The 23,438-nt window shown below is 39.4% G+C and overlaps 1 protein-coding gene and 1 pseudogene across 2 annotated transcripts in view; both read right to left on the bottom strand.

The window, feature by feature from the left end:
• The window catches only part of BRD7 (bromodomain containing 7), a 60,520-nt gene that overhangs the window by 7,018 nt on the left and 30,064 nt on the right, over window positions 1-23,438 (bottom strand). The window contains exons 6-14 of the mRNA XM_011946622.1: window positions 20,373-20,483; window positions 15,169-15,353; window positions 14,022-14,145; window positions 9,140-9,215; window positions 6,433-6,540; window positions 5,879-6,014; window positions 3,706-3,817; window positions 1,511-1,567; window positions 215-329 (exon numbers count right to left, since the gene is read on the bottom strand). Coding sequence (XP_011802012.1) covers window positions 215-329; window positions 1,511-1,567; window positions 3,706-3,817; window positions 5,879-6,014; window positions 6,433-6,540; window positions 9,140-9,215; window positions 14,022-14,145; window positions 15,169-15,353; window positions 20,373-20,483 — 1,024 coding nt within the window. The remainder of the gene's footprint in view (window positions 1-214; window positions 330-1,510; window positions 1,568-3,705; window positions 3,818-5,878; window positions 6,015-6,432; window positions 6,541-9,139; window positions 9,216-14,021; window positions 14,146-15,168; window positions 15,354-20,372; window positions 20,484-23,438) is intronic.
• On the bottom strand, window positions 22,261-22,797 carry LOC105514954 (annotated as a pseudogene). Its single transcript, XR_001002247.1, has one exon. The product of XR_001002247.1 is annotated as a ubiquitin-40S ribosomal protein S27a pseudogene (transcript).

The raw sequence follows: 23,438 nt of genomic DNA, 5'->3' as shown, positions 1-23,438 counted from the left end.
TAGGCTCTAGGGCTTTGCTAATTATTGGTTAGCCTTCTCCCTTCAAAAGAGTAATCCCCTTGAAATGAAATCAACACACCATACCTATTCATTTAACTTGGTAAGCCAAGATCTTCCTGTGGTGAATGGCTATATTAATCTGTACTTATGAGACATGAAATCTTGACTGCCTACATCATGCAGTTTTTCAATCAAAGCCTCTGGAGACACTCACCTTCAGAGTCAAAAACTTCAGCTGGAACGCCAAAATTTGTTACAGCTTTCAGCGCTATGAGCCTATCTTGAGTACTGGAGTCCAAACGCCTTGATGGCTCTACTTCTGTAATCTGCTTCAAAAGGAAAGACAGGCAATTACTGGAGTTTGCTAAGCCACAGCAGTGCTAACTAGAAATTACTAAGATGGTGTGTATTTACAGGCAAAGTTACTCTACCTATTTACTATGGAGTCCTAATTTTGATTCTTACAGAAAATGAATTTCCGGAACACCCTTTTAAAATGCTATTCCCAAATCTTGGCAAAAACAGGTATTCAATAAATCCACACTTCTGTGAAATGTAATGGTGTATCCCATACAATTTATATCATTTGTTTAGTATGGCAACTATTCTAAAGATGAAGTAATGAGAGCCTCATTGTTGCTTAAACTGTGAAGAGCTTTTGGTGATGACAATGCCTTGTGTTTTCGAGATTCAAAGACTATTTCAGTCCGTCTAGTCCATATACCTGCATTCCTATTGACACACTTCCTGGGTCTTCTCCAGGCCCCCAAACTAGGCTGTCAGTATTGCATGAGAGAAACAAAATCTTAAAAAGGATGGAGCTGGCCCAGCGCAGTGGCTCATGCCTGTAATCCTAGCACTTTGGGAGGCCAAGTTGGGTGGATCACCTGCGGTTAGGAGTTCGAAACCAGCCTGGCCAACATAGTGAAACCCAGTCTCTACTAAAAAAAAAAAAAAAAAAAAATTTAGCTGGCGTGGTGGTAGGCACCTGTAATCACAGCTACTCAGGAGGCTGAAGCAAGAGAACTGCTTAAACCCAGGAGGCAGAGGTTGCAGTGAGCCAAGATCGCACCACTACACTCCAGCCTGGGCGACAGAGCGGGACTCCGTCTCAAAGAAAAAAAAAAAAAAGGTAGAGTTTTTATTTTCAGAATCGTTAAGACTCAGAGTTTCCATAACCTCAACATTGCTTTTTAGGAATAGATCAACCCAGATATTAAACAATCAAAAGCGAATGGTTCCATTTATACTATGGTGTGGCTCTCCAACTCCAACAATCCACCTGATTTCTCTGCCTACATATGGGCTAAAAACTTGTGGTGGAGGAACTGTATAATAGTGCAACTTGGCACTGATACGCATTTATGGTTTGCCATTTCAGCTAGGCCCTCACAACTCTACTCACTAACCCTTTTACTTCTTACCCAACAGGCCTTCCCATTCTCAAGACTTCTCTTACTCCCCTTATTTTCCATTTAAATATTTCTCGTAAAGTGTAAAATAAAATCACCTCCATTTCTTTTGCTGTGTCAAGTGTCCTAGTATGGCCTTCATCTTCAGGCAATGACTGTGAGGATAAAGAAAAACAGCTTTTTAGGAAAACACATGAAGGCAAACATCAAGGAAAAGAGAGAACTGTCAGGAGTTTCTTGGCAAGAGAAAATGAATACAAATATGGACTACTACAATATAATTTTTCAGACCAAAATGACTAAATACAATTATTAGCATTTTGAGAGGATTCTGTGAGCTGGGGTACTTATTACTGGTGATGTTATTTCCATGCCTGATCAAAAGCTACATACATATTTAAGAAGGTATTTGGTAAATAACTTATAAATACGTAAATAAATGGTATCTGTTTTTATCAGAAAAATCCCTGACAGGAAGGAGTTCTAGGGATTACTGTTCATGAACAGAGCAATCTTCTCAGATAACAGAGGATAATAATCAAATGCTAAGAGAATGTGAAAGCTTCCCAACCTTGTTCTGCACAGGTAACGCACCCAGGAACGAGACAGATGTATCATGGACATCAATCAATGATGTCATCTTTCTTTGAAAGGTTCTGTTGTCAGTTATTTAACCAATTCCCAATTTCTAAAAATTATAAACAATGTATCCTTATATGTAATTTTTGTGTTTTTTCTAGAATAAATTCTGAGAAGAACTGCTATATTGAAGGACAGAGACACTTGGCATTTTGAAACACATTGCCATATTCACCAAATGAAAAATACTCAATTTTCATTAGATTATTAATTCATTCAGATTAATTGATGAGAAGGATATGGTAAAAAAATGTGTATTTTTAATTGATGTAAAGTTTCATTTTTTAGGTTGTGTGATGAAAGCGGTCTGAGTGCGGATACTTTACAGCAGTCATCGTTGAGCCTGACTGAGGCACTAACCTCAACTCTGCTGATAGATCACCCAGCAACCATATGTGCGGTTGTGAGCAGGGTACCAGGCACTACAGTCGCAGTCACCATTAAGAGTTAGATCTCCGGCCGGGCGCGGTGGCTCAAGCCTGTAATCCCAGCACTTTGAGAGGCCGAGACGGGTGGATCACGAGGTCAGGAGATTAAGACCATCCTGGCAAACACGGTGAAACCCCGTCTCTACTAAAAATACAAAAAAGTAGCCGGGTGAGGTGGCGGCGCTTGTAGTTTCAGCCAGTCGGGAGGCTGAGGCAGGAGAATGGCGTGAACCTGGGAGGTGGAGCTTGCAGTGAGCTGAGATCCGGCCACTGCACTCCAGCCTGGGTGACAAGAGCAAGACTCCGTCTCAAAAAAAAAAAAAAAAAAAGAGATCTCCAAGAGACACAGGGTTTCTCTAACTATTGTGACAGGAACATTCTGGAGATCAACTCTCTTCTGTATCAGCAGGAACATTTTCTGGTTCTAATCCTTGAGCCACAACTCTGAATGATTCCAGATTACGAACTCTCTGCAACTGCAGTAGAGATAGCTTACAAGTGTTAATAAAACAGCAATGAGGAAGCTTTTTACTTTTTTTTTTTTTTTTGAGACGGAGTCTCACTCTGTCGCCTGGGCTGGAGTGCAGTGGCCAGACCTCAGCTCACTGCAAGCTCCGCCTCCCAGGTTCACGCCATTCTCCTGCCTCAGCCTCCCAAGTAGCTGGGACTACAGGCGCCCGCCACCTCGCCCGGCTAGTTTTTGGTATTTTTTAGTAGAGACGGGGTTTCACTGTGTTAGCCAGGATGGTCTCGATCTCCTGACCTCGTGATCCGCCCGTCTCGGCCTCCCAAAGTGCTGGGATTACAGGCTTGAGCCACTGCGCCCGGCCGCTTTTTACTTTTTAACTTGAGGTTCCTCCCGATGTGCTATTACTGCATAAGGAAAAGCCATTCCCTATCATTTTAGCCAACTTAGTTTCACGCCAGTGAGCAAAACTTGCTTTTTTGTTAGAGGACACAACACCGACTTCTGAGTTGTAAACCCCATTTCTGAGTCCTACATTCCCAAGATGAGATAAGGATAATGCTCAGGCCCTCACAGATCCTGGTAGCTAAGTTACTCCTTTCCGTTCATTGTCCACCCGTGGCCTCCACCCGGGCTGGGCTGTCTTTCAGGGCCATGGAGTTCAGCTGTCATACTGGTTAATCCATGGTTTCATTATACTGAATGATTAATGCTTGAGAGTCGATAATAAATTACCCTGTTCCGTTAGCAGCGTTCTTACCATCTCCATCTCTTGTAGGGTCCTGGAATGACCTCCTTTTGTTAAAACATCCAGTAAACTGTCTGCCATGACATACGGATAATCTTGGCACGTGGCCAAAAACTCATGGATGCTGCAAGAGAGGAAAGTCTCACATAAATCACTTCCACTGGCTTTATCCTCCTATCAGAGCCAACCGTTCCCATTAGATGCCCTCGGTTATACATCAAGACATCAAATTTCCGCCTAGACACAACATGGTATCTACAAATTAATTAGCAGTAACATTATCATGAGAGAATTAATATGAAGAACACAGTAAAAATAATACGTTCCAAAGAAAAATGAGACCTCAGTGACAGGGGTGCACACTCAGTCCCTGAATCTTCTGCTCCCCGCCCTTTCACTTCCTGTCTACAGTGATCACCTTCACCTCAGGACTTTGATCTGGGATCAAAAAACTCTCAAAAGTCACATATCCAGTTTGGACCACACCCTTTGGTGCTCCACATGGAAGTCTAACAGACATCTCAAGCTTAAAATATCCAAAACTGAAATGCTAGATCTTCCCCACTAAGTAATGTTCCAAAGTCTCCCCCTTCTCAGTAAATAGCAACTGCAGCCTTCCAAGCTCAGTGTGCAAACCCTGGAGTCAGCCTCAACATCTCTCCCACATCCCACTTCAATCAGTAAAGAAATCCTACTGGCTGATGAGTGAGCCCTTCTCAGAACCTCACCTGCTACTCCCACGGTCCATTTCTCATCTCCCTACTTCTGTCCTTGCCTCTCTACAGTCTATTCTCCAAGAGTAGCCAGGGTGATCCTTTAAACATCATAAGCTGGACTGGGTCACTCTTCTGCTCACAATCCACCAGTAGTTTCCATCTCACTGAGAATAAAATTCAAAGTGCTCATAAGGACCTACTCTCACAAAGTGCTTATAAGAACCTACGCCCTCCCTGGCCATGTGCCTGCACACTTCTGCTTCTTCCTGCTGTTCCTCAAGTGTGCTGGGAAGGCTCTCTCTCAGGCCCTCTGCATAGCTCCTGTGCTGCCTGGAATGCTCTCTCAGGTGGCAGCCTTGCTTGCTTCTTCACCTCCTTCAGTTTTTGCTCAACTTTCCCTTTTATGCAGACTTTCCTGACCGATTTAAAAGTGCACCCCTCTCATAGCCCCAGCACTACTCTCTCCTTCTCTGCTGCTTTACCTTTCTCCAAAGCACTTGTCATCATTTGACAAGAGGGCATGGGCCTTTGCCAGTATTGTTTCCCTGTGCAATCCCTATTTCTGGTATGCACAGATGCATAATCCAGAAAGAATTCACTCAGGCTGGTGAGGTCTAAAAGATTAAATGGCTTGATCTGAAACCAGTCAACTTCAGACTTATGGACCCCTACCCTGTAAAAACCACCACCACCAAACCACACATACTAATGTGAAAGTGAACAGATTCTCCCTTTGTCAGAGAAACAGGGGACTGGTGAATCTACAGGGTTAATTTCTAACACATAATGAAAATTAACAAGGTACTACTGCTAAGAAGGAATAATATCCAGTAAACTACTGCCATAACCCAAGCTCAGCGTCCCATCCTGAGCCAGAATCCTGCTGCGTCAGGACGGATCTCATTGTGTTGATGGGATCCAAACTGCTCAGCATCCTGAACAGGAACACAGAGATGATCTTCCCACAGAAACATGCAATAAAGAATGGCTGAGTTTAACTGCAATGGTATACCTGGCATGTGACTGGTCAAAAAGGCTTTTATGTGGGTTGCCTATGGAATAGAGCCATCCTATCCTGCCTCCTTTCTCGGGGAAAATGCACTGTGGGTTCCCAAACTGATCAAGTTTGGACCATAACTCACTGACACGCAACATGTTATAAGAGAGCAGATGGCATGTCAACATTTTGAAGTAACAAGTTCCTAAACTTTAGTACTTACTGGCTGAGGTAGTCTCTTTAAAAATATATTTTTGTTTAAGAATTAAAATACTGCAGATGCCACCATCAGGGAGACATGCTCTCTCTCCACTAAAGGGTAACAGTAACTATGAATCCATTATTGTTAGCTAAAAAAAATTACTGAGCACATTTTTTACTACTCGGCCAGTTTTGTCAGTCTACCCACAAATCACGTATGTACATTAATGTTTTTAAACAAATGTAATCAGAATATTAACTGGAGACTCACCTGAAATCGCTTGGAAGATCAGAGTCTTCCCCATAGGTTGAATAGATTAAATCAGAATCATCCTTGCTGATATTCGCAAATGTGGAGTCATAATGCGGTGCATAAGAACTGTAGGGCCCATAATTCAAATACAACACTGTTGAAAAAATCAAATACTGTAACACTATTCTTTAACTTGTATGTCAATCTATTTTCTTGTTTTACCAAAAGGTTATTTATTCTCTCCTAACTTTACTACTTCATTGACTGGTTCGCAAATCTAAGATACTTTCTCCCAAACAGTTTCTACCAAACAGGTACTTGTAAAGTTACAATTCAAGTGAATTCTTCCCTACAAGGGAGAGGAGAGGAACAAGGAAGAACAAAACTCATTTTGAGTATGAATACCCAATTTTCCAGTCTCTTCTGAAGTTAATAAAATAGTTAATTAATGTTGCAAAAATACCACCAAGATACTGGTACCCATCTAGTGAATAAAGCGTAATTGTGCTTCCTTTCCCTAATATCCCAAAACAGAGAAGAGAAAAAAAATGACTCCTATGCAGGAGCCTCACCTGGAGTGACTTTGTTCCTTTTATCCTCTTTGAACCCCTGCAAAGTATTCACTCCAGACTGAAGTCTTCCAGTTGTCATTCCCAGTCTCACAGGGCAGTAGCCTGGCTCTACAACATAAAACCGAGCACAGTGAAGGAGGCCTACATGGCCATGACCCACGGGGCCCTCTGCCGAGTGACTCCGCATACACCACTGCACGTCATCTGCATGACCGTGAAGGAGGCTGGGAAGCCCTTACTACACCCACTTTTATAAGAAAATCAAAGTTCAGAAAGGCGGAGCTATAGCCAGGACCAAAACTTAGACTTGTTCATTACACTCTCCTGCTTCCTGGAATTCTTTATAACCACGTACACTTCACTTAAAAAATTAGATTTTTATTAAAAACAAAAGCCATGAAAACTTAAAAGCTGGGACTTCTTCTTCTTCTTTTTTTTTTTTTTTTTTGAGACGGAGTCTCGCTCTGTTGCCCAGGCTGGACTGCAGTGGCTGGATCTCAGCTCACTGCAAGCTCCGCCTCCCGGGTTCACGCCATTCTCCTGCCTCAGCCTCCCGGGTAGCTGGGACTACAGGCGCCCGCCACCTCGCCCGGCTAGTTTTTTTTGTGTTTTTCAGTAGAGACGGGGTTTCACTGTGTTAGCCAGGATGGTCTCGATCTCCTGACCTCGTGATCCGCCCGTCTCAGCCTCCCAAAGTGCTGGGATTACAGGCTTGAGCCACCGTGTCCGGCCAAAAGCTGGGACTTCTAATGTTCAGATGAGAGTTAACCAGTACAAAGGTTAGTAAAAGACTGAGGGAAAACACCTGCATTAAAGACAAAAGGGCTACTAACACATGAAGGATACATGAGTGTCTATGAAAGGCACATTTTTAGTGCAACAAGAACAGGCATTAGCCAGGAATGAATCCCTGTGATGAAGGTGGGAATACGTGACATAGAGAAATCATGGGTGGGCACCTGAGGGGACTGCAAAAGATGCTGGCAGGAGAATATGTGGTCTGCCACAGTATCTAACAGAAGGGCATCTACTCTCCTGAAGAAGAGTCTGAGTTTGTGTCACATGATCAGCCTGCAACGGAGGCTACTGCCACCAGTAACCGGTGTGGTGAAGGCACTGTTAACCAACTGAACATCTAAATCAGATCTCCTCTCCTCAGTGAATAGTCTAGAATTTGGTTTCCTAATGGGTACGGGTACCAGACGACGAAGCTGAGAAGATGAATAGGGGTGTCTTCTACCATAAACCAGGAAAGTGGCCTACAGAGGGAGCTGTGCACACGGGGAGCCAAATCAGCTTTGGCCACATTTGATTATGTCTCAGAAACTGGAAACCCAGGAAACCAGACCAAAGGCAGAGACCACACTCCTGGCTTCACAGAAAGCAGCAGATCTTAAGGTGTCACCTCCATCAGTTAGCTGCATCTCCTAACACCAAATGTTTACCACAGCTATACTAGAAAGAGCAATGTTCTCAATCCTGTGGCATTCTTTGACCTATGGTCATATAAAATTCTACTTGTTTGCATCAAAGTAAAAACTGAGTTTTGTTTTGAAAACAGCACTAGCTCTTCTATTACTGTTCTCCTCCTTTAGAGAACATTCATAGTCCCCTTCTTTCCATCTTCAAATGCTATTCCCTGCTTCAAGGTTTTCATACCTGCTGTTCTCTCATCCCTTACTCAACCTAAACATCATCTCCTTAAGGACACCTTCCCTGACCTCCAAACACTAGGTCGGTATCTTCTATTATGAACACAGCTGTTCTTTTCCTTTGTAGTATTTATTCATTATAGACACATACCTGCATAGTACTGATTAAAGACAGACTTCTTTTGACATGAGCCCTCCTCCCCCGACTCCATAGAACCTAAGGAAAAGAGACTCCTCTCTGTTTTGTTCTCTACTATACAGCTAGCTCCTAAGACAGCACCCTGCTCATAGCAAGCAATAAACATCAGAGACTGTTTCCTTAAGGGTAAAAATTCTGTCATTATTCATTTTCGTATTTCCAATTACTTCTCTCATTATGACAGTATGAAAATAAATATTTGTTGACTAAATTAACACTCTCACATGTGCATATCTCAATACATGATTCTCCCCTCAGACCAGTGACAAAAAGTTATAATTCTGACATCGAATTTCAAAATATAACCTATATTATTTCCATTAAAACATCATTTGAGTAAACAAAAATATGACTGAGGTTCTAAAGATTCCCAATCTTTACAAACTTTCTACTGACTTCAGTGAAAGATACGATGTCACTAAGCATACACCCTCCATTATTATTAAGGCACTATGTGGCATATACATTAATTTATTCACTGAAATAAAGAGACCAGTTAAATTTATAATATCATAATCTGTGGGTATGAGATACCTCTAAACTGAGTGTCTACACTAAAGTCTCTTAAAATCAGGGCTAGGAACTACTATCTAAATTACGGATTTGTTAATGGTGGGTTTAAAATATTTCAAAACTTTTAATTTTAAGGAAAACTTGATATACTGTACCTATTCCAAGATGAAGTGAAAGTTAGGCTAGCTGTTACCATAAAATACATGACATCTAGCTAGATCCTCTGCATAATGACACAGTTAGACTGATAAATATTCAAGCTTGTTGCTTTAAAATGTTAACCCAGGTTACTGTTCTCTGCCAAATAGCATCAAGTTCACGCACAGTTGTACTCTGATCCTACCTCCTACAAAGGGATCCACAGGATGGAGAAGTCCCAATGTTGTTGTTCCATCTGGTTTTCTTCTTTCGAATTCGCACTGCAATGACCCAAAGTATTCAGATGGAATGAAGGGTTTTATACAAACAGGCTGAGTATCCTTTATCCGAAAGGCTTGATACTAGGGTGTTGTGGATTGCAGATTTTCCCAGATTTTGGAATATTTACATATACACAATGAGATATCTTAGGGATGGAACATGAAATTCATTTATGTTTCATTCATACTTTACAGACACAGCCGGAAAGTAATTTTACACAATAGTTTAAATAATGTTGTGCACCCGTCACATGAGGTCATGTGTGGAAGTTTCCACTTACGTCATCATGTCGGAGCTCAAAAAATTTCAGATTTTGGAGAATTTCAGATTTCGAATTTTTGGATTAGGGATGCTCAGTCTGTACCATATTCATATATGCAGCAAACCACAAAGCCTTATTTTAACCTAACTAATATTACAGGTGGCTAATCATTAAACTCAAGGTACTGACTTTCACACCTGTCTCCAGGTATACAGGGGATGATGGGCTAGAGAAATAAAGGTGAGGAAAATCTCAGAATTCTAAGAGCTCTGTGGGTCCTTAAGGCTACCTCGTTCTCCCCAGTCTATCAAAAAAGGCTACTACGGACCAGGAAAGGACAGTGGCTTGCTTAAAGGCATGTACACACCTACTTGGCTTTAAAACCAATGTGGGCAGGGACCCACCATCTCACTGTCACCCAAGACACAGACATGGCTTCTGTTCCTAAGTCCCCATTAAATGTTTCTTTCTGGAAACATTTAAGCTGGAACATGTGGTGAGCCAGCCAGGAGTTGAGGGACCAAGAAATGGGCAAAGGGAAGGAAGCATCCGTGGGGGAAATCCCAGGTGGCAGCCACTTCCACGTGGAGTGGTGTGGCTCACGTTTTAGATGCCTGTGCGTGAGTACAAGGACGCCCTGAAAACACCAGTGTATTTGGAGTGATTGTTGGCTGAGAGCCATCCGTTGCACTGTGGTCAGGAAGGGCAGCCGGCAGCCACTGCAGCAAGACGGCCACTTCTGTGGGCTGCTTGTTTGTCAATAGGAGCCCAGCTAGCAGCAGAAGCAAAAGTAAAACAGCTTGAGTAGGAATTCCAATTAGGAAAAATATTTTTTTGAAAAAGAGCTCTATATTCAAATGTCGGCTCAGTATTTGGGCTATACATATACAAACATATGTCTATTGTTTTAATGCCGCTGTAATGGCCCTGTAAAATGTCTCAGTCAACTGAGTTCTGTTTGGCTGTCCCTCCTTCCTCTTGCCACCCTCCATACCATATTAGGGACCTGATGGAATTTCTGGCAGCTTGTGATCCCTTGAGGTAAACAGTAAAGGCATCAAATACTCCTCCTTTTGGGAAGAATCTGTTTTTCCCCACAGAATACCAAGAGTTGTAAGCAGACAGATTCCTCTCAGATCTAAAATTCTGCTCTTTTCTGTATTGTATTACCTGATCTCTAAGGCTTTCTGGGGACCCAGGATTCAGTGATTTGGGGTGATCTAAAACCTGCCTTCCAGTAAGTATTAGGCTCTAAAAGCTGCACGCTTTCTTGGCCCTGTTCCTTAAAGGGCTCCCCTCCTTGAAACCAGTAATCTAATAAGGAAACAAGTTGAAAAGACGACATTTTTTTTTTTTTTTTTTGAGACAGAGTCTCACTCTTGCCCAGGCTAGAATGCAGTGGCAAGATCTTGGCTCACTGCAACCTCCTTCTGGCAATCTTGTTTTCAGGTAATGGTGGTTAGCTTTAGGTTGTGTGCCTTTGAGATGTAAATTTTCTACCTTGTTTCATCTACTTTGTTATGACTTTGGAAATGATAGATAGTCTAAGAGGGGGAGAGAGTGAAAACTGGCAAATGAAGAATCTTATAAATCTAGAAGATCTGCTTCTATGTGTTTGTATGTCTATATATGTGTCATATGTATGTGATATATCACTACCAAAATATATGAAAGCGCTCTAATCAATTGACCAAAGAAGAGTAAGTGCTTAAATCAATTATTTTATTTAAAAAAATAGAATTTGGCTCAAATGTCTTCTAGTTCACACAACTTTAGTAATCCTTGTTAAACTAGTTTCAAAATTCTCTTCTGTAATTTTAAATCTTAAAGCCATGTTATATGAAGTAATCTTAGGGTTTTCACTTGAAATTAGGGTTACTAAGAGTTAAAATAGTTAATATATGTTATTAAAATTACTAGATATAAGAAAAACAATTCTATACACATAGTATATAAAGAAAAATGTGTTTTTGGTAAAGACACAACATCAATTTACAAAAATCAGTAACACTTCTATACACCAATAATGTTCAAGCTGAGCGCCAACTCAAGAATGCAATCCTATTCACAACAGCCACACAAAAAATAAAATACCTAGAAATATATGTAAGGAGGTGAAAGATCTCTACAAGAAGAACTAAAAAACACTGCTGAAAGAAATCACAGATGACACAAATGGAAAAACATCCCATGTTCATGGAAGAATCAATATTGTTAAAACGTCCACACTGTCTAAAGCAATCTACAGATTCAATGCTATTCCTATCCAATTCCCAACATCATTCTTCACAGATTCAGAAAAAACTATTCCAAAATTCACATGGAACCAAAAAGGACCTGAAGCGTCAAAGTAATTCTAAGCAAAAAGAACAAAGTCAGAGGCATCACATTACCCAATTTCAAACTATACTACAGGTTGGGCATGGTGGCTCATGTCTGTAATCCTAGCACTTTAGGAGGCTGAGTTGGGTGGATTGCTTGAGTTCAGGCGTTCGAGACCAGCCTGGGCAATATGGTGAGACCTCATTTCTACAAAAAATACAAAAATTAGCTGGACATGGTGTTATGCACCTGTAGTTTCAGCCACTTGGGAAGCTGAGGCAGGAGAATTGCTTGAGCTCCTGAGGCGTAGGCTGTAGTCAGCCAAGGTCATGCCACTGCACACTCCAGCCTGGGCGACAGAGTGAAAACCTGTCTCAAAATCAAACCAAACCAAACAAAAGCTCCCATAAAACTACAAGGCTACAATAACCAAAACAGCATGATACAGGTAAAAATAAACAAAATAACCCACAGACCAATGGAACAGAACAGAGAACCCAGAAATAAAGCCACATACATACAACCAACTGATCTTTGACAAAGTTGACAAAAATAAACAATGTAGAAAGACCATTCAATAAACGGTGCTAAGAAAACTGGCTAACCATGTGCAGAAAAATGAAACTGAACTCCTCTCTCTCACAATATACAGACACTAACTCCAAATGGATTAAACACTTAAAAGTACGACCTCAAATTATAAAAATCCTAGAAGAATATCTTGGAAATACTCTTCTGGACACGGGCCTTGGCAAAGAATTTTCTATGTTCTCAAAAGCGAAAGTGACAAAAACAAAAATTCACAAGTGGGACTTTAATTAAACTACAGAGCTTCTGAACAGCCAAAGAAACTATCAACAAAGTAAAGATACATCCTACAGAACAGGAGAATATATGTGTGAACTACGCATCCAATAAAGGACTAATACTCAGTATCTATAAGGAACTTAAATCAACAAGAAACAAACAAATAGCCCCATTAAAAACTGGGCAAACGACATGAACAGATACTACTCAAAACAAGACATACAAGCAGCCAACAAACGTCTGAGAAAATGCTCAACATCACTGATCATTGGAGAAATGCAAATCAAAACACAATAAGATACCATATTATATCATTACTAAAAACTCAAAAAAATAAGAGATGCTGGCAAGGTTGTGGAGAAAAGGGAATGCTCACTGTTGGTGAGAATGTAAATTAGTTCAGCTCCTGTGGAAAGCAGTTTGGAGATTTCCCAAAGAACTAAAAATAGAATTACAATTTGACCCAGCAATCCTAGGTATGTACCCAGAGGAAAAAAAAATCATTTTACTCAAAAGATACATGCATTTGTATGTGTACTGCAGCACTGTGCACAACCAAGACAAAGAATCAACCTAGGTGCCCACCAACAAAGGACCAGGTAAAGAAAATGCAGTGCACACACACCACGGAATACTACACAACCATAAAAATGAATCAAATCATGTCCCTTGCAACAACATGGATGAAGATGGAGGCCACTATCCTAAACAAATTAATGCAGAAACAGAAAAACAAATATTGCATGTTCTCACTTAAAAGTAGGAGCTAAACACTGGTGCACATGGACACAAAAATGGGAAGAACAGACACTGGAAATGCTAAAAGGGGGCAGGGAAGGAAGGGGGCAAGGGTTCGAAAACTTCCTACTGGGTACTATGTTCACTATTTGGGTGACAGGTTCAAGATAAGCTCAAATCTCAGCATCATGCAATATACCCACGTAACAAAATTGTGTATGTACCCCTTGAATCTAAAATTAAATAAATAAAACCAATATGCTAAACAATATGATTTCAAAAGACCAGAATACAAATGTTTTCTTGTAAACTTAAATTATGTAGTTCATGTTCCCATTTTAGAACATATTATAAATTCCTTTTTAAAAATCCAGTAAAAGTGGGTAAGATTAATCATGTCCTTTATAAATGAACACAGATGGTCCTCAACTTACAATGGAGTTACATCCAATAAACCCATTGTAAGTTGAAAATATCATGAGTTGAAAACGCATTTAACAACCTGATAAATCCATTGTAAGGAATTGTCTGTTATCAATTTTTTTCCTGCTAAGTATTATACTGATGAAGAGCTCTATGGCAGACATGGATTAAAAATACGCAAGCAACTTAAAAACTAAAAGTTTCAGATGTCCCAAATCAGTAGGTAGAGAAAAGAAAGGCAAAGCTCAATCACCTGACTGTTCACAAGCCGCCTGGTCAGCTTTCCTCCAGATTCTTTCACGATGCGGTCAAGCTGCTCCTGCTCTCTCTCTAAATTATTGCTTTTAAACTTATCTTCAAGCATATCTTTGTCTTTCCTGAAAACACACATTAATACTAAGTAAAAAAAAACAAAGATAAGATGAAAACATTCAAATGAATTCTAAATATGAATACAACTAAAGTGGAAACATTTGGACTACAGTCACTCATTGAAACTTATTTCCTTGATGACCTGGTTAAGGGTCTCTAATTAAAGAACAGAAACGGTAAGGCACACCTAACATGCTATTTCCCTACCTTTTTCTGTTCAGTGTTACTTGTGTTAAACATTTTTCTGGGAACTTACAAAAAAATTAGTTCTACTTGAAACATTACTTTGTAAGGGAGAAGAATATACCATTGTTCTTTCGAAGCTTGATTTTTAAAATTTAAATTTAAAACAAGTACCGAAGTGTGTAAATCTTAGAACAAAGAAAAACTTGTCACTAGTTTACTACTTTCTTTGCATTATGACAGCAAAAATCCCAAACTGCTAACTACTACCTTCCCCAAAGCTGGCAGTGAGGTGCTGAGCAGTCAGGGCTGGCTCCCAGTGGTGTGAGTGAGCAGACGCGGCTGCTGCCAGCTTCACAGGCGGCTGCCTGGGTGGAACAGTGGTTCAGCGTTGCTCCCACCAGCTGATGTTGGGTGGAAAACATGGGCACGCTGCAGTGACAGCTCATCTGCTTAAGACACAGCAGTGACTGTGCTCCCACTGAGCTCCTTGCTGCTTTATGGAAGGAAGTAATGACTATGCATTTTTTTTTTTTTTAAAACAAACAGTTATATTTAAATAAACTCACTGACCATATGAGTCCCAAAAGATACTTTATAGGTTTTAAAACTACTTCAATAAGAATACACATTAGAACTGCTTTCTGAACTGTTTGGACAATCCCATATAGTGCTTCATATGAGAAGAGGGATATCACACCATCAAAATGGACTTTCATGCCCAAACACCACCACTACGGACATACTAGCACTTGGTCTTCCCAAGTCAGGCCCTGAATCAGTATTTCTCCCCCTTACTAGCTTGAAGAAGACAGTTTGACCTTAACATCCCAAAGATCTTTTACTTTTTATTTTCTTTGCTGGGACTCTTGAAGGCATGTGCTTCGGCATCTCCAGAGTCATCTCTCTCTCTCGGCCAGCAGCCTCCGTCCTCCCCACTCTGTGAGGTGTCTGTTCTATCTTTCTGCTTTCGAGTTTTCTGCAAGTCAGCCATGAAGTCTATGCTCTGCTTCAGGCTCTGAATTCTTTCCTAAACATATTCGAAAATATTCTTATTATATGTTTGTCATTAACTTTTAAAGTAAAGCATTTTTTTCCCCACAGGAGTTTGTACTTATCCTGTCATTAACCAGGGAAGAAAAACAATGAAATGTAATCATATACCAAGAGAGTATTGTATTTGGAAACCATGATAACGCCTATACCTTCAATTCTTAAAATTTAATTTCCAACTTCACAGAAAGCTTTACAACTTTATTGCCCTATCAGAAAGTTGAGAGGAGAAAGTATGAATTAAGACGAAGTATTCTTTGAAGTACTGAATTGGAAGAGTAAAATTTAGTTTAATGGTGTGTTAACATTTTGTGTTTAACAGACTGGCTTATCTTTTGACAGTTAAGAACTGTTAGGTGTATCAAAGCCTAGGGCATGTGAGCGTGTGAAGTTCCTCTCTATTCTGGTAGCCCAGGGTGCTCACTAATGACGCTGGCATTTCACTCTGTGTGAAAACAACAAGCCTTAAGGAGAAGACAGGCTGGTGGCATAGTTCTTCCTCAGAGTGCAAAATGGTTTCACTAACGAAAGAAGTCTTGTTTCTATTCTGTGAAACATGTGCTTAATTTTCCGCTGCAATGATGCGCTGTGAAATTTTCACTGTAGTTAAGGGCTTGAGGTTTCTGCGTAAACTTTAAGAAGGCATATTTGTTTCTACTGACTACCTTGCCTGTTACTCTGAGAGTTATCACTGGGTAAAATATAGAGTGCAATCTCCTTAAGGTTGCACAGCAACAACAGGGAAGACTTCTGTGGAGTAACAGAAACTAAGAACTAGAAAAAACCAGAGGCCATTCAAACAAGAGTAATGCGGCCCAGAAACAACAAATGACTCACCTAAGGTCACTAAACCAGCAACTAAGACTAGGCTTGCTGTCACTCATGTCGGGCCTTTCCTCATCACACCACGCTCTATTAGTAGTGCAGATGGTGAGATCCTCACGAACATAGTTCTTGCTGTTTTTTACTGGACTTTTAATCTTAAAACCATTAAAGCGATATATTTTATTGTGGACAAATAAAAATATGGGTAGAGGAGAAAATAAAAATCTTCTTAATGTATCATCCAGAGAAGAACAGTGTTAACAAGTTTATCATTCCGGTACTTTTCCAACCATTACATATCTTAGCAAATGGAATTATACTGAATATTTACTAAAAAGCATTTTTTTGGTTAATAAATTATAAGCATTTCCTCTCCATTTCAATAGATATTTAAAATATTTTAATAACTATTTAATCCCACATCTACATCATGATTTAATTAATGGCCTATGATTGAACATGTAGATTTCCATGTTTCCACTATTATAAATAAAAGTACCATAAACATCATTATAAATAAATCTCTCGAGGAACCACTATCTCTTTAGGACAAACTCTTAGAAAAGAAACAAAGTCAAAGGGAATGAGTATTTTTGAGGCTTTTGATAATTACTGCCTTCCAGAAAAGGTATACCAATTTACATACTAATTTACATTAGTGTCTGAAAGTTTCTCTGAGTCCTTGACAAAATCAATTGTATCATTTAAAAAGCAAATCCATTAGAATCAGTTGAACCCGGGAGGCAGAGGTTGCAGTGAGCCGAGATTGCGCCACTGCACTCCAGCCTGGGTGACAGAGTGCGACTCTGTCTCAAAAAAACAAAAAACACAAAAAACAATAACAAAAAGCAATCTTATTTGATTTTTAAAAACACGTTTTATGTTGCTACATTAAAAATATTAGTTTAATTATTTCTGTAAGTTCTCGGTAATAATTTTATTTCCACTGCAGAATTTTATAAAGCAGAACTTACATTAAGAACGTTTTGGGATTTTAAAAAATATGACATGCACAAAATAAATTCAATTAGAGGAAGTTTCTAAACCTTGAAACAAGTCCCAGGAAAGAGTGAAGTTTAATTTTCCTTTGAAAGCAATGTCTTTTTCTTTTTTTGGTAATTAAAATGCCTCCAAGTCAGCATATTACTGATCTTCAATTTTACAATATTAAATGGCTAAAGGGCTGGTTCTTTGCTAATAATATAGCTAACATTTACTTAGTGCTTACCCATGTACCAGACACAATTCTATGAGGTAAGTACTACTATTATCCCCACTTTACAGGACAGGAAAAAGGCTGAGAAAGGTTACCTGGGCTAAGGTCACACAGCTTCCAAAGGGTAGAGCTAGGACTTGAACCTTGATTGGTCTGATTTCAAAACCACTATGCTACAAATGGTATTGTTTGTACTACTTTGTTTGTACTACAATGTAGCATTTTACTCAAGTATTTATTTAGGAGATAAAAAGTTACTCTTCATCTGTTCATTCTTTCTTTTGAGAGGGAGCTTCATTCTTGTTGCCCAGGCTGGAAATGGCATGATCTTGGCTCACCACAACCTCTACCTTCCGGGTTCAACCTTCCTGCCTCAGCCACCTGAGCAGCTGGGATTACAGGTATGCATCACCACGTCCAGCTAATTTTGTATTTTTAGTAGAGACGGGGTTTCTCCATGTTGGTCAGGCTGGTCTCAAACTCCTGACCTCAGGTGATCCGCCCGCCTCGGCCTCCCAAAGTGTTGGGATTCCAGGCGTGAGCCACTGCGCCTGTCCCCATCTGTTCATTCTTTATAAAAATAACACGTCTACTAATAGTTGCTATTTGAGTATAACTGAAAAAATGAGTGACTACTCTACAATCTTTTCAACGAACATTCAAAAACAGTTATCTTTGAAAAGACACCATTCATGGAAGGGTGTGCTGGGCTTTCCTGGAGCACAAACTATTAGAAGAGTTAACTCAAAAGGTCTAAATTTAAATGTTTAAAAATCACTGTTGTGATGACCCCTCCCACGTAGGGTGGAGAGAACAGTCAACAGGAAGCTAATAGCACAGGATGGGTGGGGCTCCTCAACAGCAAAAGCTCTGAAAAAAAGGAAGACAACAGAGAGAGAGAAAGAAAGAGGGAGAGAGGGAAGGGGAAGTGGAGAAGAAAATTTTATTTTCTGTGCTTTCAACCATTCCACATGCCAGTAAAATTCAAGAGATAATGGAATCTTTTGCTTGTTGTATTAACTACATTACTTAAGGAAGCAGTAACTCAAAGGTCATTAAAAACTAGGCTCCCACCACCCAATTCAATGTACATATTTTGGAGTGACTAAAGGCTGCATCTGTTAAATGCATTTTTACTTCAAATGCAGTAACAAGAAGCATTTCCAGGTCTTTAAACCTGGAACATGGCATCGTTCTAGATTTTGAGTCTTCCTGCAAAGAATGGGTAAACATTTCATATTCCTCTTTCCTCTGCAAATGTTGTCAAAGATGGGTAACTGGTTTCCATTAGTTTCCCAAGTCTTTAGGAAAGGGTGGGAACTGATGTTGTCTAAATATTAGGAGCGCAAGAATAATCAACAATCCAAACATGTTTTTCTTTCTCTAGTTAAGCAAATCCAAGAATCTCTCAGCCAAGCACACAGGCACTCAGACATCTGCACACCAAGGCATTTCTTTAAATGCAAAACTATAATACAGAAAAATGAATCACCATAAAAATCGGAAAACCATATGCAGATGCACGACTTATTTTTATCATCCTTTAACTCCCCTGAATGTGAGCTTAAGCTCTCGACTCTGATTCCTTTCTCCTTCTACCAGTGTCTCATACCCACTCATTTCTTCTTTGCAAAATCCCTGTTCTACCTTGTGGTTCTTTTTCATAGTATCCTCTCTACTCTACCTCTTATCTAGAATCAGAACAGTAATGCTAAAAATCATCTTGGAGATCACAGACTAAACCCTTCTTCAGGGATGAGAACACTGAGTCCCAGGGTAGTTAATGTCTTACCCAAGGTCCACAAGTTAGTGGAAGAGAGCTAAAATTAAAACTCTCTTCTGCCTGCCTGCCTGCCACAGTATGGTGCCAGGATCACCCTTGATTCGCTCCCTAAAGAGGTCTCTTACTAATAGGTTTCTCCCATTCAGAGTGGTGAGAAAAACCTCAAAAGATATGGCTTATCTTGTGTTATTTTCTCTAGCGGATGCACAGTGATCATCTCAGTTTACCCTTCAAAGCCTTTTATCAACTGTCTTCCTGGTGATACTCGTAATTTTTGCCACTGTGTACAGTATCTCATGTTTAAGCTCTTTTCTGCAGTTTGATGATGATGTGTCTGTGCCTATGCATACACTCTCTGACCTCAAATATCTTACTATGCATTAATTCTTACCCTTTAAGGAAGAGTCTGCTCTTGTGGAGAGGTGGTTTTGAGACAGTTTCGAATTTTTTCTCATTTGTATATAGTCACATGTAGCTTAATGAAGGGATACATTCTGAGAAATGGACTGTTAGGCAATTTTGTTGTGTGACCATCACTGAGTACACTTAACACAAACCTAGATGGTACAGCCTACCAGACAACTGGCTAAATGATATAGCTTATTGCTCCTAGGCTAGGAACCTGTACAGCATGTTACCATACTGAATACTGTAGACATCTGTAATACAATGCTAAGTATTTGTATATTTAAATATAGCAATAGTACAGTAAAAATACAGCATTGCAATCTTATGGAACAACCATTGTATATGCAGTCTGTATACACAGTATTATGCAGTGCATGACTGTATTTTCTTACTAGAAATTCTGTGCTTCTGACAGGACTGACCAACATTAGATTCCACCCCTACAAATGCAAACAGAGAGCTTTCCTCTTCAGAGTTCTCACAATTCAGCCAGTCTTATCCTGGAATTCAGGCTGATGTTTCAAGCTGATGTTTTATCTCTAAAGAGATAATTACAAGTGAATGCCAATATTTATTTGTACTGATTCCAAGTAAGAATTTTCCTGTCTTTTCTTCTCTTTATTAAAATTTTTTTCATTTAGTATTTTCCATTTTAATATAACCTGCTAATAAAATAAATACTGTATTGTATCTGTATTACTATGGCCAACAAACAGGGACACAGATTTTAATAACTATTATTTATGACAAAGAGTTTCCCTTACCTGGCTAAGAATTTTCATCCCTGAGTGCAACAGCTTCTTTGCAGCTTTATAATAAATGGTCTCTGGTTTATTGTAAATCATGGCATTAGTACACATTAGTTTGAAGTTATCCTACAGAAAGAATATTAGGGGAGAAAATGAATTAATGCGAAACAAACTACCCCACACCCCCAGGTTAAAACCATACAGGTCCTCTAAAAAATTAAAAAGCAACAGCATCCCTTTCTTTCACTATTTACTAAACAATACTAACAGAAATTCATTAAGTTTTAAGACTCACCAACAAAACAAATACTGCTAAATGTATTTAAATTGCTATTTTATTTCCCAAATTCTTAAATATTTTATAGTACCTGCACATAAACTGTAGATCCCACAATGAAACTTTTAAATGGGTTTCTTCAGTATAATCTTACTGCACATAAAAAAAAATGTGAAGAAAATACTTCTATTTCATATGTAATGATCTTAGCTGAGTAGTTCATGTAATTAAAAAAAATATTACTCCTAGCTTTAAAGCAAACATCTTAAATTTCCATTTAGGAATTGAACATTTTATTTCAGATCTTGACTGAAAACGGAGCAGTCCTAAATTATCGCAGTATTTCCTGCCAAATTCACATTAACTGAGCAAAAAATGTTAAAACATTTACACTATTTTTATGTGTTTGGATGCTATCATAAACTAAACATAATTTGCAGAATGTTGCAAAACCATGCCAATGTGAAATAAACCATACAACCTCAAGGAGTTAAAACATGTAACTGGAGTAGCCAAATTACCAAAACTGTCTTTTTGGCTTAAATTTCAAAGTCTGCGTATGTGCTGGAGAACTTGACCCCACTGCATGCTTTCATGGTTAAGTAATTTTTACATCTATAAATGTGCGATTCATTATGCCAAGGCCTTACTAAGTTAAAAGAAAAACCGAAGAAAACAGAATCTGCCCCCTACAAATTTCTCTAAAAAACAAAAACATTCAAATTCCACTATTTAATGGTAATGACAGGTTAGAACACTTAAATAGAACAAAAATAAGTAGACTGAGTTCTATGTAAAAGTATGTAAGACTGATTGAAGGGTCGCAATAAATTTGGTATTAAAGTGGATGAAGTATATGTGGATCTTCAGTTTGGGCCATGACTCTATAAACAGTTAGGACTCTGCCAGATCTTGGATCTCTAAGCATCTGATGAAAGCTATGGGACCACTCCTTAAGTACACATACACACACAATTGAACACAAAAATCTTCATGTAATTTTAGTAGGTTCTTCGTCCCTCTAAAGGCTCATCATGGTACCCAAAGGACCCTAGATTAAAGACATTTGTTACAGATATTTGGAAAAGCTTCCCTTCTGTTAAGAATTACTAGGCAGGGCATAGTGGCTCACCCTTGTAATTCTAGCACTTCGGGAGGCTGAGGCAGGTGGACTGCTTGAGCCCAGGAGTTTGAGACCGGTCAGGGCAACACCATAAAACCCTGTCTCTACTAAAAATACAAAAAAATTAGCTGGGTGTGGTGGCACATGCCTGTAGTCCCAACTACTCGGGAGGCTGAAGCACAAGAATTGCTTGAACCCTGAAGGTGGAGGTTGCAGTGAGCCAACATCATGCCACTGCACTCCAGCCTGAGCAACAGAGTGAGACTCGGTCTCAAAAACAAAACAAAACAAAACAAAATAAAACTACATACGTATTTGGGGGCATGGGCGCAAGTGAAGGGAGACACTAGACTACTACATATACTCAAACTAAATGACCATTTGGCCTATAATTGGCCAGATAATGGGCCTATGAACTGGCAACAGTACTGAACTGTTCTAATGAGCACAGGACTGACTTATCAAGGCAATCTGTAGATTCCTTAAACCTTTTTTTTTTTTTTGTTAGTTCGTGTCTTTTATTAACTCATACAGTTATTTGTCTTCTGGCTTGTTGAAGCAATAAGTCAGACAACATTTGCCACAATAATGTCTGTCAAAGTGGCTTGCCATAAACACCCCAGCACCACATTCATCAGATGGGCACTCTCGACGAAGGCGACTAATTTTGCCATTCTCATCCATCTTATAATATTTCAGGACAGCCAGCTTCACCTTCTTTCTCTTGTGCTTATTCTTCTTGGGAGTCGTGTAAGACTTCTTCTTCCTTTTCTTAGCACCACCACGAAGTCTCAACACAAGATGAAGAGTAGACTCCTTTTGAATATTGTAGTCAGACAAAGTACGTCCATCTTCCAGTTGCTTGCCAGCAAAGATCAGTCTTTGCTGATCAGGAGGAATTCCTTCCTTATCCTGGATCTTGGCCTTTACATTTTCTATCGTATCCGAGGGTTCAACCTCGAGGGTGATGGTCTTCCCCGTAAGGGTTTTCACGAAAATCTGCATTTTGGTGGCGGCTCCACCGCAGATGGCGGATCGAAAAGTGATTCCTTAAATCTTAACACAATGTGCTGGTCTTTACTGAACTGTGTGTGACGGCACTGGTCATTCAAAAAGCTGTGTCTTCCTGCACACTTTTCACACACACACACACCACACACACACACACATATATATTTTATTTCAACTACCAAATGAACTGAATAAATATTACTTTAGGCTGTTGAGCTTTCCCTAGAAAAAAGTGGCAATGTAAAAATTCTAAAGAGCTAAGATACCAATTTCTTTCAATTATGATAAACCCTAACCTGCTTAAAAACACTCTGGGGACACACTTCTACTCTTCTTACTGTAAGAGAAAGATCAGAGAAAATCATTCACAAAAGGAAAAAAACCCAAAAAGCTGTGAGATTCTTTTCCATTAAGCAATGGTAAGGTCAGAAATATGCGGAAATAAACAATTTTAGCCTAATTTTCACCAGATAAAAAGTTGGGAAAAGTTTCCATTTCTCTAAATAAGAGAGAATGTAATTCAGGTTCTTTGGAGAAAATGGAATATTACCTATAAACTCAATAGTAAAGGGCACTAAACACTGGTATTCTTCATAAATCTCTGCTTATCAATATGTGGATGAAAAAAGGGACTAGGTAAAAAAAAATTATTATTATTATTATTATTATT

This window comes from Colobus angolensis, unplaced genomic scaffold, assembly GCF_000951035.1.
Source record: "Colobus angolensis palliatus isolate OR3802 unplaced genomic scaffold, Cang.pa_1.0 Scaffold251, whole genome shotgun sequence".
NCBI lineage: Eukaryota > Metazoa > Chordata > Mammalia > Primates > Cercopithecidae > Colobus > Colobus angolensis.
The sequence above is the reverse complement of the archived record's forward strand: the minus strand, read 5'-3'. Positions and strand labels throughout refer to the sequence as shown.